This window comes from Microtus pennsylvanicus, chromosome 2 (assembly GCF_037038515.1).
Source record: "Microtus pennsylvanicus isolate mMicPen1 chromosome 2, mMicPen1.hap1, whole genome shotgun sequence".
Taxonomy (NCBI): Eukaryota; Metazoa; Chordata; class Mammalia; order Rodentia; family Cricetidae; genus Microtus; species Microtus pennsylvanicus.
This window is the reverse complement of record NC_134580.1, coordinates 131,644,492-131,657,238: the sequence shown is the minus strand read 5'-3', so window position 1 is coordinate 131,657,238 and position 12,747 is coordinate 131,644,492. Positions and strand designations below refer to the sequence as shown.

Genomic DNA, 12,747 nt, shown 5'->3' with positions numbered 1-12,747 from the left:
TTGACATCTTTTACTGTATAATCACCAAGGTTATTTACTGTTCCAAAGTCTCTGCAAGACGGGCTGCAGTGAGCGTTCCTCCCACAGATGAGCCATGTCCTTGGTCCCCCATTCTGCAGTGATACTATCCGCTTGTTTCCTCCTGGGTAAGGACAAATGCATTTGTTCCACGTTGTGGGACTTCAGCACACTGATGCTCCCTATTAGTATCTTCACCAGGAGAATCAGGGCTTGGACATGAAGAGCCAGTGTGCTGCAGTTCCACAACAGGAACCAGACCAGGTTGGGGCTCTGCTTTTGACTAAAGGTTTCTGGAGCTTTTGCAGGAGCTGTGTGAATCCAAAAGAGCTCAGCTGTTACCCTGCGTGTCCTATGTGCATACACTAGGATGTCTATAAATGTTGTTATTATTGATAAAGTTATCAATTAAATAAAAAAAATAAGTATGTGTAAACTCATAAAATGCCTGAAAATGTGACACTCAGCTCGGGCCAGCCCATGCAAGCCAGTTCTGGTGCATGTCGATCCTGTGCGTTTCTTTGATCCATGGGTTCAATACTTGAAGTTCACCTTCCTCTCACCTCCTTCAAGAGGCTTCTTCAAAGCCTGCAGCCTTGCAGCTTCCCCTCTCCTAGTCTTTGGAGATCACTCCCATACACCTATTCCTTGGCACTTGGCGCTGGCGACTTTGACTATGCTCCAGATCCAGTGGAGGAGATAGACGGAGAACACGAGTCTTCTCCATCTTTGTATCCATCCACATCCTGGACCAACCTCACTTTGGCAAAATTGCACCAAAACTCTTTGGTGATTTACAGTGTAAGGAATTGGCAGGTCAACTCCAAGCCTAGTTCTGGAGAAAGGCTCTGTAGTCAGACAGACCAGAAGTGAACCTTGGCCCCGCCCCAACTCTGTGACCATGGACAAACATTTCATAGCCCAGTGCCTAGGTTTACTCTTCTGTTAAATGAGAATGAGGACCCTACCAACCTTTGGGAGGTGACTGTGAGACCAAGATGAGACGCAGCATGTGCACCATAAACAAGAGCTTAGCTGTGGTTATAGTCATCTGTAATCTTCCAGACTAAGAGCATCAAGTGGAGAGCCTCAGAAATACACAAATCATGAGTTTGAAGCTGTGTGCCCTTCTGAGTAGCGTGGGTATATTTCTTGCCAGCCTACTCTATCCTGCCTAGAACATGAGCCATGACCAATGTATCCACACTGAATATGCTACTGCCTGTGAGGTGTTTGATAGCTCTCCATTATCAGCTCATCTGCTGTAGTGTCAGGTACTATGGTCAAGTAACTTTATTTTACTTAACAGTGACCCAAAACACAAAATCTGTGGTTTTGTGATACAAATATGCTAAAGTGTTGGGACCATTTGGAGTCCTGGCCTCCCGCTGCTCTTCCCCGCTAGAGATCTTTACTTTTCTTCTGATTTGAGTTACTGAAAGCTGTGTCAAAGTTGTTTACCAGCTCTGCTTCACGAGCATGTGTTGCCTTGGCCTTGAGGATCAGAGGATGAGGTTTTCACCTGTTGGTCCACCCGACTGTGTTGGGTATATGAGCCTCCGTGGTGCTATTGAATAGAGGGCTTCTTACCAGTGACTAGAGGTCCGTGTCCCTGTCTGTGTGAGTCTCTGTGTATTTTAATCTCCAGCCCCTTGCCCGAAGCTTGCGAACTGTATGGTAGCGCATAGAGCGCAGACAGGCGTTGTGCGCTGCACTAAAGAAAGGCTAAAAGTTGTTTTCTTTATATTTCATCTTACATCATCACAAAAGGGGTGAGGGTAGAGTATTTTAGTACATAATAGTTCTATTTTATGATAACTTAAATCTCTTACTGTGCCTAACTTATTAAATCTGAATAGAGGCATGTATGCAGAGAGAGGCAGCCCATTCAGAGTTAGGTCCTACACACGGTTTCCACATTTGCAGTGCATTCCCATCCCTACCCCCAACAACAGGGTCACGCTGTGCACCCCAAAGTTCACAGCAACCCTCTGAGGCAAGCACGCCATACTTGGCAGTAGACCTTAAGCTAGAGCATGGTCAGACAAGGACCTGAGCTGCGTGCATTGCAGATCCGGCCCAAACCATGTCTTCCCGGCCAGAGGCTGGGCTTTAAGTTGGCCCTGCTCTTCGCAGCTTTGCTCCCTGCTCAGACTCTCACCTTGCAGATAAATATGATAAATGACGAATCCACGAAGTTTTTTGACACCAGCTGTCCATGGGAGAACTTCTCTATCCTCCCCAAGGCCACCAGCTGCCAGAGTTTCTCATCAGACCAGGACTGGAACAGATCCAACTTCCTGAAGGTCGGGGAGAGGGAAGCCTAATCAGAACTTAGCACCTGATATTAGAACAGTCCAGAAAGGGGCCTTGTCCTTGGACTCTCGAGAGAATGCCTGGTGTGGAAGATTCCACCACACTGCATGTCACTTCTTCCCAGTCTGTGGTCAGCATCCTGCATTTCCTCAAGGCCTCCTCTTCCACTGAGTGCCCCTTCCCTGTCCCCACCCAGACAGCCCTGAGTTGCCCAGAACCTGGCTCCTCGCATTCTGCTCCACCCTCCAGGAATCTTCTTGCTGGCTCCATTTCTGCTACTCCCTACAACTCTGGCTCACAAGCTCTCCCGATAGCAAGGACCATCAGCTCAGATGGTTCTTTACTTCAGCACATTGGCTATTTGGTTCCCAGTCAAGGGGTCCTGCCCCAACCTTAGGTCCTAGGGCTGCCTCTGGCCCCTGAGCTTCAAACATTTAGCTCAGAGCCTGGGGGAGAGGAAAGAAGTCTAGAGTCTTTTAGAGTTGTTTAAAGGCTCACTCCAAAGTGGCCATCTCTTCCCTGGCCTCAGTCCCCATGAGTTACACAATGCTGCTTCTCTCTGTCTGGTGACTTCACAGCACTGCTAACAATGATGGACTTCCCTCGGTTCTAACATGTGACGGGCTCCAAACTCAACAGACTCGGGTTGGCTGAGCTGGCTAACTCAAGGTGGCTCAGGCACTAAACATACCGAGTTCAATGAGTTCAGTCCTGAGCATTACATGGGAGCAGGGTCCATAGCCTGACATCAGAGGGTTATCTAGAAAGAGGGAAGAGGAGGAACATGCCAAGAAAAGCACAGCACCTAGTGTGGACCATGCCCTGGGCCCTCTCCTCTGTCACATACCCCACCCTTAGAGTCTGGGGCAGAAGCTTTCACTCTCCCTTTTCGTGAAGCAAGAAACTAAACCCCAAGATGGGAAGCCTACCCAGAGTTACCTTAGAAACCGAGGCTGTGGATTTGGGCTGGGCCCATGTCCTGGGCTCAGAACAAAGTGATACAAGCACTCCTGTACAGTGAGCTGCTAAATCACAGATGGCTAAGCTATAACATATTACTAGCTGGGCTGTAGTAATCCAGTTCTCTGTCTCCTATTGCATCTGATCATGTTGCTAGTTGGAACGCTCAGAATTTGCTTTGGTTCTGAGATCTATATGAGTCTCAGGTTGTTTATTTTTGCTTTGCTTTGCTTTGCTCAGTTCAAATAAGCCCTGCTAAATTTAATTAGTCTGTGGAATTTTCCTTTTACTAAGCCCAAGAGCGGAGGTTAGGTGTCAGACCCATTTCCCCACAGTTTGCACACCTCTCAGAACCTCCTGCCTTTTCCAGGCTCCATCCCCTCGGTGATGCTACCTCTCAGGCCCAGCCACAGGGGCTAGACCCCTCCATCCAGTACATTTAGTCAACATTGATTTGATGAGCATCATGTGTGCTTAGCACCATGACAACGGGAAGATTACAATGGTGGCTAAATCTGGTCCCTGTCAGCACACTACTGTCAGATATGGCATGCAAACTATAAAAAAATTAGTACACAATGAAGAGTCACAGTGTGGATAGGGATTTTAAGGAACACAGGGTGCAGCAGTAGATGGGGCACCCTGTCTATCTGGGTGATGACAGATGGGGTACATCAGTGAAATAGGATGTTGAGACCCTGTTACTTTTCGATCAGAGGTGGTATGCCATCCCCCTGAGCCCTGACACTCTCATCTACACACTGAGGAAAACGTTTGGTTGGGGGGCTTAACCTCAGCTCCCTGAAACCCCTTTATACAAAGAATCTGGAATGTTTAGTTGGGGGCTCCACCCCAGCCCCTCTGGCATCCATTTTGGAATGTTGGGCAGAAAACTCCATTCCAAGCCCCCTCCCCTGAGAGTTGCCTCAGTCCAGACTCTATCTCCAAGAAAGCCTACCAAACAGTGACCCCTCCCCAGGGAGGGTCAAGACCACTCCCACAGGCTATTTAAACTGTCTTCCAGAGAATGAACACGTGGTCTCCTCTTTTTCCTCTTTGGTGGTCATTCCGGTTCTTTCCCTCCCTCTGTGTTTTCCCAGGGGCCACCCAGGAGTGCTGGCATTCATTAAACCTGGGCATCTTCTAATTCAGTCTAATTTGGTCTGATTGGGATTATTGCATTGGTGGAGAGGCTTGTCAGTCAAAAAAATACTTAACAGAAAATAACCCAAACAACCTCACGGGATTGAATGTGAGACTAGAGATGAGACAGGGAATGAGTACAAAGCACAAGCACCCTGCCTGGCCCAGCAAGTGCTCGATCTAAGTTCTCGTCTCTTGGGTTTTACTGTTCCATAAGGAAGGGATATCTGAGCTGAGACCTGAAGGCGTTTGGCTACATAGAGAAGTTGGATAGAAAATGAGTATTTTAGAGTACCTCGGGCCAACAACCACACCAGAATATTTCCACCCAAGGGCAGAGCCAAGCACCGAGGAGGAGGAAAGATACTGAATGAGGGGAGGTTACCTAAAAAAATTGTAGCGATAGTAAGTTTCCTTTTGAACTTCATCTTCCAGTTTATTCGAGAGGAAATCCTCCCGGTCGACAACCAGGAACTCGGTTTCCTCCATGCAGACCACTGTGGCCCTCCTTACTGCAGTACTCAGAAGGCCCATTTCCTGGTGGGTGAACAGGGACAAAGACAGTGTGAGGCCACGCCCAGTCCTGCTTCAGCCTCTTCCGTACTCCCACTCATCCCCCACCCCGCCACTACACCCGTTAGTGGAAAAGAGGCGATAGGTCTGAGCGGACCAGAGGAAAGGGGGACCTGGCAAGGCCTCTCTGTGCGGTCTATGGCATCCCTGTGTCTGTGGGAGTATACTTTAAGTATCAGGTAAAGAGGTCAGCTTTGCACATTGCATTTCACAGGTAAGGGTCCTAGGGTGCACGCGGGCCAGTGACTTGCACCGAGGACAAGGCAGGCAGGGCCTGGATAAGAGGTTGGAACAGAAGCCCTGTCTTTCCCAACAACCCTGGCCCAGGAAGTGAGGCCCTTCCCCTGGCTCACCCCGAAACATCCACCCTTGTGCAGCAGCGTTGGGTGAGGGTCCAGGAAGGCACTGCTCCCATCTTCATCCTCGGTCACGGCGACCGTGCCCAGATAGATGAAATAAAAGCTATTGCCTCTCTGCCCCTTCTTGACGATCACACGCCTGCGACCAAACCTGGGAAAGGTTTGACTTCTAGTTAAGAAGTGCTCCGGACTCAGGGCTGTGTGCTCTGAGTGAAGACAGGAAGACACAACCTTGGGGTAGAGGAGACTTCAGAATGGCCCAGCCCCTGTCTGTCACGCTGGACCCGCCCCTCACACCTAGCCTGTCTCCGGCTTCACTTACACTGGGGCTTCCTGGAAGCAGCGACTGCTTCAGTTTGCCTCACTGTTGGTGTAGCTTAGCATCTGTGAGCACTCGAAAGACCAGCGCTGCCCAACACAACAGACTCTAGAGAAACTGAGCAGCCATCAGCGCTTGCTGTAGGGTCGCATGGGACCCGAACCCTAGTTCTGCACCTGGCTGTGTGACTCTGAGCAGGTCATCTCCTCTTTGAACCTCTGACTCTCTTGTCTCTGAACTACAGATGACCTCGCTAGGAACAGACAAAGTGGCTGGTGAGACTGGTCCCAGGAGGAGGCACTAGATGCCAAGACTGACAACCCAAGCTTGTGATCAAGGACCCATGTGGTAGAAAGGGAGAATTCATTCCCTCAAGTTGTCCCCTGACCTCCACACAGGTGCTGTGTGTGCCCTTCCTAAATGAGAGAGAGAGAGAGAGAGAGAGAGAGAGAGAGAGAGAGAGAGAGAGAGAGAGAGAGCATCTCTAGTAGCTCTATACTCCCCACACTTAGGGCACAGACACCCAAGCCTAGTGCAAATTGGATTTGTTAGAAATTCTTAAACCCAGATCCTACTAATGATTCTAGGCAAAGCCAATCCAATGAGAGGAAAGGAAGGAAGGAAAGAAGAAAGAAAGGAAGGAAAGAAGAAAGAAAGGAAGGAAGGAAGGAAGGAAGGAAGGAAGGAAAAATTCCAAGGCTGACCCAAGAGATACTCGTTCCAACTAGAGTCAGACTGAAGGTAGACATTAGGAGCTATGACCGTGGCAACCATTTTAGCACTACGGGGAGGAAGGTTGGGCCTGGGGACACGGGCCAGTCATCCCAGCTACCAAGAGGCTGAGGCAAAAATCTCTAGTTCAGGGCTTGCCTGGTCTACAGAGTGAGTTTAAAGCCAGCCTAAAGCCCTGTCTCAAAACAAAAAAATATGAAAAGGTCTAGGAGGTATTCTTCAGAAGAAGAGTGTGAGGCCCGAGTGCAATCCCCAGGACTAGAAGATAAACAGGGCCTACCAGTCCTGCTTGCACTGACATGCGTAAGACTTTGCGTTCGATCTCCAAAGCCAAGGGGAAAAAGGATTGGACTAGATCAATAGGATGAGCCCTCACAATCAGATATTGGTAGCTTCTTAAGAAGCAAGACCAAAGGATATATGTATAGGCTCCCTGACTTTCACCGTATGATGCTTGGGGCTCCACCAGCAAGAAGGTCATCACCAAATGTGGCTCCTTGCCCTTGACCCAGACCATAGGCCAAAAGCCTCTCTCCTTTGTAACTAGCCCAACTGTAGCGTTATTAGCCACAGGGAATGGACTAAGACCCAACCCAGTGACTAGATTGAGTGGTCTCCCTCCCTGCCCCTCGCTTCTGCATCTGAAAAGTTTTGGAGTTAGACTAGATTGGTTCAGAAGTCCCTGTTGGATCATCAGATCCCATGACACCCAGAGAGTGACTGAGCTGTGCTGCTGCCCTCACCAAGTGACCTGCCACGCCTTTCCCACCTGGAGTTCTCCTGCCTAGCCCCACCCTAGTCTAGTGCCTCTCACTGACCTTTCAAAGCGCATGACCTTGGCCAGGAGCAGCTGCAGGGCCTCTGCATAGTTGCGGTAGCAATCTAGAACCTGAAGAACATTGCAGAGCGCTTGGATCTCCTCGTCTGTCCTCCAGGACGGCTTCTTCTGGGTGATATAAATGGCCCTTGGAGGGAAGTGCCCCTGGGGAGACATGGCCGGAGGGTTTTAGTTGGCAACTCTCCATAATCTTGCTACATGCTCACCTGTTCTACGCACAGTAATGGCTAACGTGGACTGAGGATCATGTGCCAACCGTTAGAGTTAGCATCTATGCACCCATCTCACTGCATCTGCACCCAGACCAAGAATCACTCCTATTTGGTGAAGAAACTCAGAAAATAAGTAGACCTGCCACCTGCCAGGGCAGGGTCTGGGGCTGCCCTTGCGTCAGAACCTCATGGTCCCCAGATAGATCTGCCACCTGCCAAAGCAGGGGATGGGGCTGTTCTTGCTTCAGGACCTCATGGTGCCCAGCACAAGCACACTGCAGCTGGGGCAGAGCTGTCCTTGTCTCAGCTACCATGTTCTTCTGTGTAGTCAAGTCTCATTGGACTGCCACTGTCTATAGGCCATGCCAGTCACTGCGGGTATCCCTTCTGAAGCCCTCTTCCTTTTCTTGACTCCTATGCACAGTGTGTCCCTCAAGTCTAGGGTTCTGCGGTGTTTAGAGAGCTCCCTGGTTTCCCCTGTGTGAATCAAGGCAAAATTTTGGTAACCCTTCCCTGCCTAGTGACAGGCATTGGCTCATCTGAAGAAACACAGAATTTAGAAGAATTCCTTACTATGTTTCACCAATGAGGGGCCATGAGAAATTAGACTGCATCCAAGAGAGCCAAAAACAGGACCCACACCTGCAAGGGGTGTGGGCATGGGGTGGGCATAGGTGGCAATAGCACCAGTTAGGAAGTTCTGTTCTCCCTCTTTCCTCAGAGAAGAGCCCAAATGGGCTACAGACCTCGGTCAAATCAGATCTGAACCGGGAAGAATGTGACTGGTTCCTATAAATAGGCAGGATCCTTTACATTTAAAATTGGATGCTAAATTTTTACTTAGTATTTAGAATTTGGTGGTTAGAGGAGAGGAAGGTGCCAGGCATGGTGGCGCATGCCTTTAATCCCAGCACTTGGGAGGCAGAGGCAGGCAGATCTCTGTGAGTTCAAGGCCAGCCTGGTCTACAAAGCAAGTTCCAGGACAGATAGGGCTACACAGAGAAACCCTCTCTCAAAGCACAAAGAAGGAGGAGGAGGAGGACGAGGAGGAGGAGGAGGAGGAGGAGGAGGAGGAGGAGGAGGAGGAGGAGCAGCGGTGATAATGATGCTTGAGCCGGTAGCCCACATCACACAGGCTCACGGATATACAGGCCTTCTCTTGTCAGAGCGGGACTCCCTTTAAAGGACATCCAACACAGGAGGGGCATGTCAGAATCCCTCAGAGAGCTCAGTACCAAACCAGAATTCACCAACAGGCCCACCACCCGGTTTTGCTCTCCTCTGACTGGGTCTATCACATAGTCTGTTCTGCTCTCTGCTGATTTCCCACAAGTCCAAACCCAGAAACTCCCCCAGTCTGGTCCTCCCCAGTTAAACAGTGGCAACACCGTTGGTGTGCCAGGGCTGGGGAAGAGGGGGCAGGATCGCTGTCACCAGAAATGGAATGGCTCCTTCAAAGTGCCACCAGCACTGGACCATCTTCGTGCGGTGCTTCTTCCGGCCCGAAACAGACAGAAGGGCAGACTCACCCGAGCCCCACACGGAGAAGCCCCGCCCCACACACCTCCTCTGCAGCAAATTCCAAGGTATCAAACGAGATCCGGCATTGCTTCTTTTTCTGAAAGAAAGGAGACAGAGAATGAAGAAGCAGTAAAACTGCCCCTGGAGTTCTGCATGGGAAACCCTGTCTACGTGGGCCACCATGATAGACAGGAAGCTATGGGAAACCTCCAACCAGATGGCCCTTTATCACCTCTGTCCCAAACCCCCACACCCCCTACTCGGCCCTACGGCAGCATCAAGGTAGAGGGAAGGACAGGGTAGAGAGAAGGACATGGCAGTAGGAAAAACAAGAATAAGGGAGAAAAGGAAGAGGGGAAAGAAGTGGGGGAAAGGAACAAAATCTGGGGCAGGTGAAGTCAAGCTTCGTTAAGTTTCTTTTTTTATGTTTTATTTTCTTTTTTTAAAGATTTATTTATTTATGCATACAGTGTTCTGTTTGCATGTATGCCTGCAGGCCAGAAGAGGGCACCAGACCTCATTACAGATGGTTGTGAGCCACCATGTGGTTGCTGGGAATTGAACTCAGGACCTCTGGAAGAGCAGGCAATGCTCTTAACTGCTGAGTCATTCTCCAGCCCCCAAGCTTATGTTAAGTTTCTATAGTAACTCAAACATGGTACATCTTCCATCTATCCCTCTGTTTAGTCAACAGGCAAAAGTTGGTTTTGTCAATAGGAAAAAAATGTTTTTATCAAGTCCTATACTGGAAAAACTTGTCTAAGAGCCAGTCATATAGTAAGAGGCCAACCAGGTGATGATGGCACACACCTTTAATCCTAGCACTTGGGGAATCAGAGGCAGGCAGAGATCTGTGAGTTCAAGGCCAGACTGGCCTACAGAGCAAGTTCTAGAACAGCCAGGGCTACACAAAGAAACCCTGTCTCAAGAAAAAAAGAAAAAGAAAGAAAAGAAAAGATAATAATTAGATTATTGTCTCAAAAAAAAAAGGTGGAAGTCCTATCCCTCACAGTCCATCTCCTTGTCCTCCATCCTTCAGAAATCATTCTGGGGCATTTCTTGGAATATGATGTTAGCTGCAGAAGGCAGAGGGTTGGGTCTAGCCAGTGATGGTCTAAGAGGAAAATGGGCATGGCTGGTCTACATACTGAGCTGGGAAATACTGAACCTGGAGTGGATGGAGACACACTGAAGACCCATGAAAATCTTTGGGAAATGGAAGAATTATCGGAATGGTGGCTGTGGTGACTGTACCGAGAATGACTGCTGTGGACCTGTATGTTCGAATACAAGGGCCTCGGTTGGTGGAACTGTTTGGGAAGGATTGGAGGAGGTAGGTCTTTGGGGGTGGAATTTTGAGTTTTCAAAAGGACCCTGCAATTTCCAGTGCTCTGTCTCTGTGTCCTACTTGGGGATCAGATATGAGCTCTCAGCTGCTGCTGCAGCACCATGCCTACCTGCCTGTCTGCCTGCTGCAGCACCGTGCCCCTGCCTGCCTGCTGCAGCACCCACCCTGCCTGCCTGCGCTGACATGCTCCCAGCCGTGATGGCCATGAACTTCTGTAAGTTGCAATGGTCATTGTGTCTTATCACAGCAATACAAACATAAGACAGTGGCCAACCAACCACTATTTCTAAAACCAAAAAAAAAAAAAAAAGAATTCATGATTTACTATTGAGATAAGGTATTTGAAGCTGGGACCTTCTTTATCTTGAAAATGAGATCAGAACAGCAAACAGCGTCCTGAAAATGTCTCCTTCCTGTGGTAAAGAGAGCATGTGCACCTTAAAACACTCAGAAAAATCCGGGTTCTGATGTGACCTCCTAATTTCTTCAGGCTCTGTCAGAATGTAGTTTTTTGTTTTGTTTTGTTGTTGTTGTTGTTTTTAACGTGTATTCCCGTTTTGCCTGCCTGTATGTCTGTGTGAGGGCAGCAGATCCCTGCAACAGGAATTGCAGACAATGTGAGCTGCTATGGGGTTGCTGGGAATTAAACCCAGGTCCTGGAAGAGCAGTCAGTGATCTTAACTACTGGGCCACCTTTCCAGCCCTATTGCTACAGCTGGAAAGCATGCCACACCTCCCTCAGCCCTGAGGTTTCATTCCACCTGAGGGATGTGTGTGAGCACAACACTACTGGCTTCTATTTTCACATGGAGAAGGAGCCACAAACTTTGGGAGGAGAATCCGGACAGGAGCCCCCTTTTCTCCCTACTCTCTGTTCTGCCCTACACTCAGGACAGTGTGCCCTGCTACTGTCTGCACCCGAGGCCTGCCTCAGCCAGCACTGCCTACCACAAGGCCATGAAGGAATATTTAATACAGGGTTTAGTCTTGGGCACCCCACTTGTTCCAATGCCAGACTGGGACGAACAGAGGCCACGGTTTCCATTGTCTTCTCCCACAGTTGGCTTGGATTGAGGCCCGGGAGATGTGCTGTGTACTCATGAAATCCCAGCAGTCCTGGTTAGTGGGGCTACTTACATCCCAGAAGGAGAAGACAGGTTGCTCCCGGCGAATAGGCTCGATGATCTGATACTCCCGAAAGCCCCTGAGGCCTTGGCGGAACATCTTGCACACACGGATCATCATGATTATGTCCGTGGTGAGCTTGTACAGCCCCTGTGGAAACAGAGTGGACCAGGGCAATGAAGTCATCTGCCCTTGGACTGGTCAGCCCTACACAGGGCAGAATCAAATGACGTGAAAGGCAGAGATATATTGGAACAGTGGTTACGGTTACACAGTCAGAAGGTTTGCTTTGGGAAGTGGGGCTGGGGTGCTGGGGATTAAGCCTGGGGCCTCGAGCATGAGTTCTACTGCTCAGCATCCACCCCATCCTCTCAGGAAGTTTGAAAGCCAGTTGAAATTTTGTGGGTAGCTTTAAACTGTCCCGGGCTGGGGGTAAACACTCAGAGCATCCGCCCCACCAGGAGCCAATTGTTAAACAGTCACAGTGCACTAATTTTTATTTTTGTAGAGAAAATAAAGAATACAACTGTATGTGTGTGCATGTGTGTGAGTGTGTATGTATGTGTATATGTGTGTGTGTTTGTGTGTGCATGTGTGTATGTATGTGTGTGTCCACACGTGTGTGTGTGTGCACGCGCGTGCACTGGGGTAAAGGTGAAATATACAAAAACTGTGGAGTCAGATGGATCTGAAGGGAAAATGGTCAAAAAGATTGAACACTGCTAGCTTTAAGCATGAAGAAAAACATCACAAAAGAAGAAGGGTGAGCGGCCCTAGAAGCAGAGACATCAACACCTCCGTACTGCAGTCTCTGGGACCTTGCAAAAGGAATGCAGGCCTGCCGACGCTGATTCTTGTTTTGTTTATTTATTAGTGTGGTGCTCATTTGCCTGTTTATTTGCTGACTAAATCTAGGGCCTCGCATGTGCTAGGTAAAGACTCTACACTGAGCCATATTCCCAATTTCTGGCATCATGATTTTAGCCTAAGACAACCCCTACTATATTGAAGCCTAATACATCTGCATTATTTTAAGTCATTAAATTGTAGTGATTTGGGGCCAGAGATATGCCTGGCTCAGTGGTAAAGGGCACTTGATGACAAACCCAAAGCCTTGAATTTGACACCCAGACCTAAAGGGTGAGAGGGGAGAACTGACTCGCATGACCTGTCCTCTGACCACATGGGCAACGAGGCATGCACAGACAGGAGCACACACACAAATATATATATACATATATAAATAAATGCAACTTAAAAATTAAATAGTGGCGATGTGTTAC

At 49.0% G+C, this 12,747-nt stretch overlaps 1 protein-coding gene across 1 annotated transcript in view; it reads right to left on the bottom strand.

Annotated features, from left to right (window-relative positions):
• Cnbd2 (cyclic nucleotide binding domain containing 2) overlaps window positions 1-12,747 on the bottom strand; it is a 53,350-nt gene that overhangs the window by 27,353 nt on the left and 13,250 nt on the right. Inside the window, exons 4-9 of the mRNA XM_075962737.1 lie at window positions 11,477-11,614; window positions 9,035-9,088; window positions 7,239-7,402; window positions 5,364-5,520; window positions 4,823-4,974; window positions 2,180-2,318 (exon numbers count right to left, since the gene is read on the bottom strand). Coding sequence (XP_075818852.1) covers window positions 2,180-2,318; window positions 4,823-4,974; window positions 5,364-5,520; window positions 7,239-7,402; window positions 9,035-9,088; window positions 11,477-11,614 — 804 coding nt within the window. The remainder of the gene's footprint in view (window positions 1-2,179; window positions 2,319-4,822; window positions 4,975-5,363; window positions 5,521-7,238; window positions 7,403-9,034; window positions 9,089-11,476; window positions 11,615-12,747) is intronic.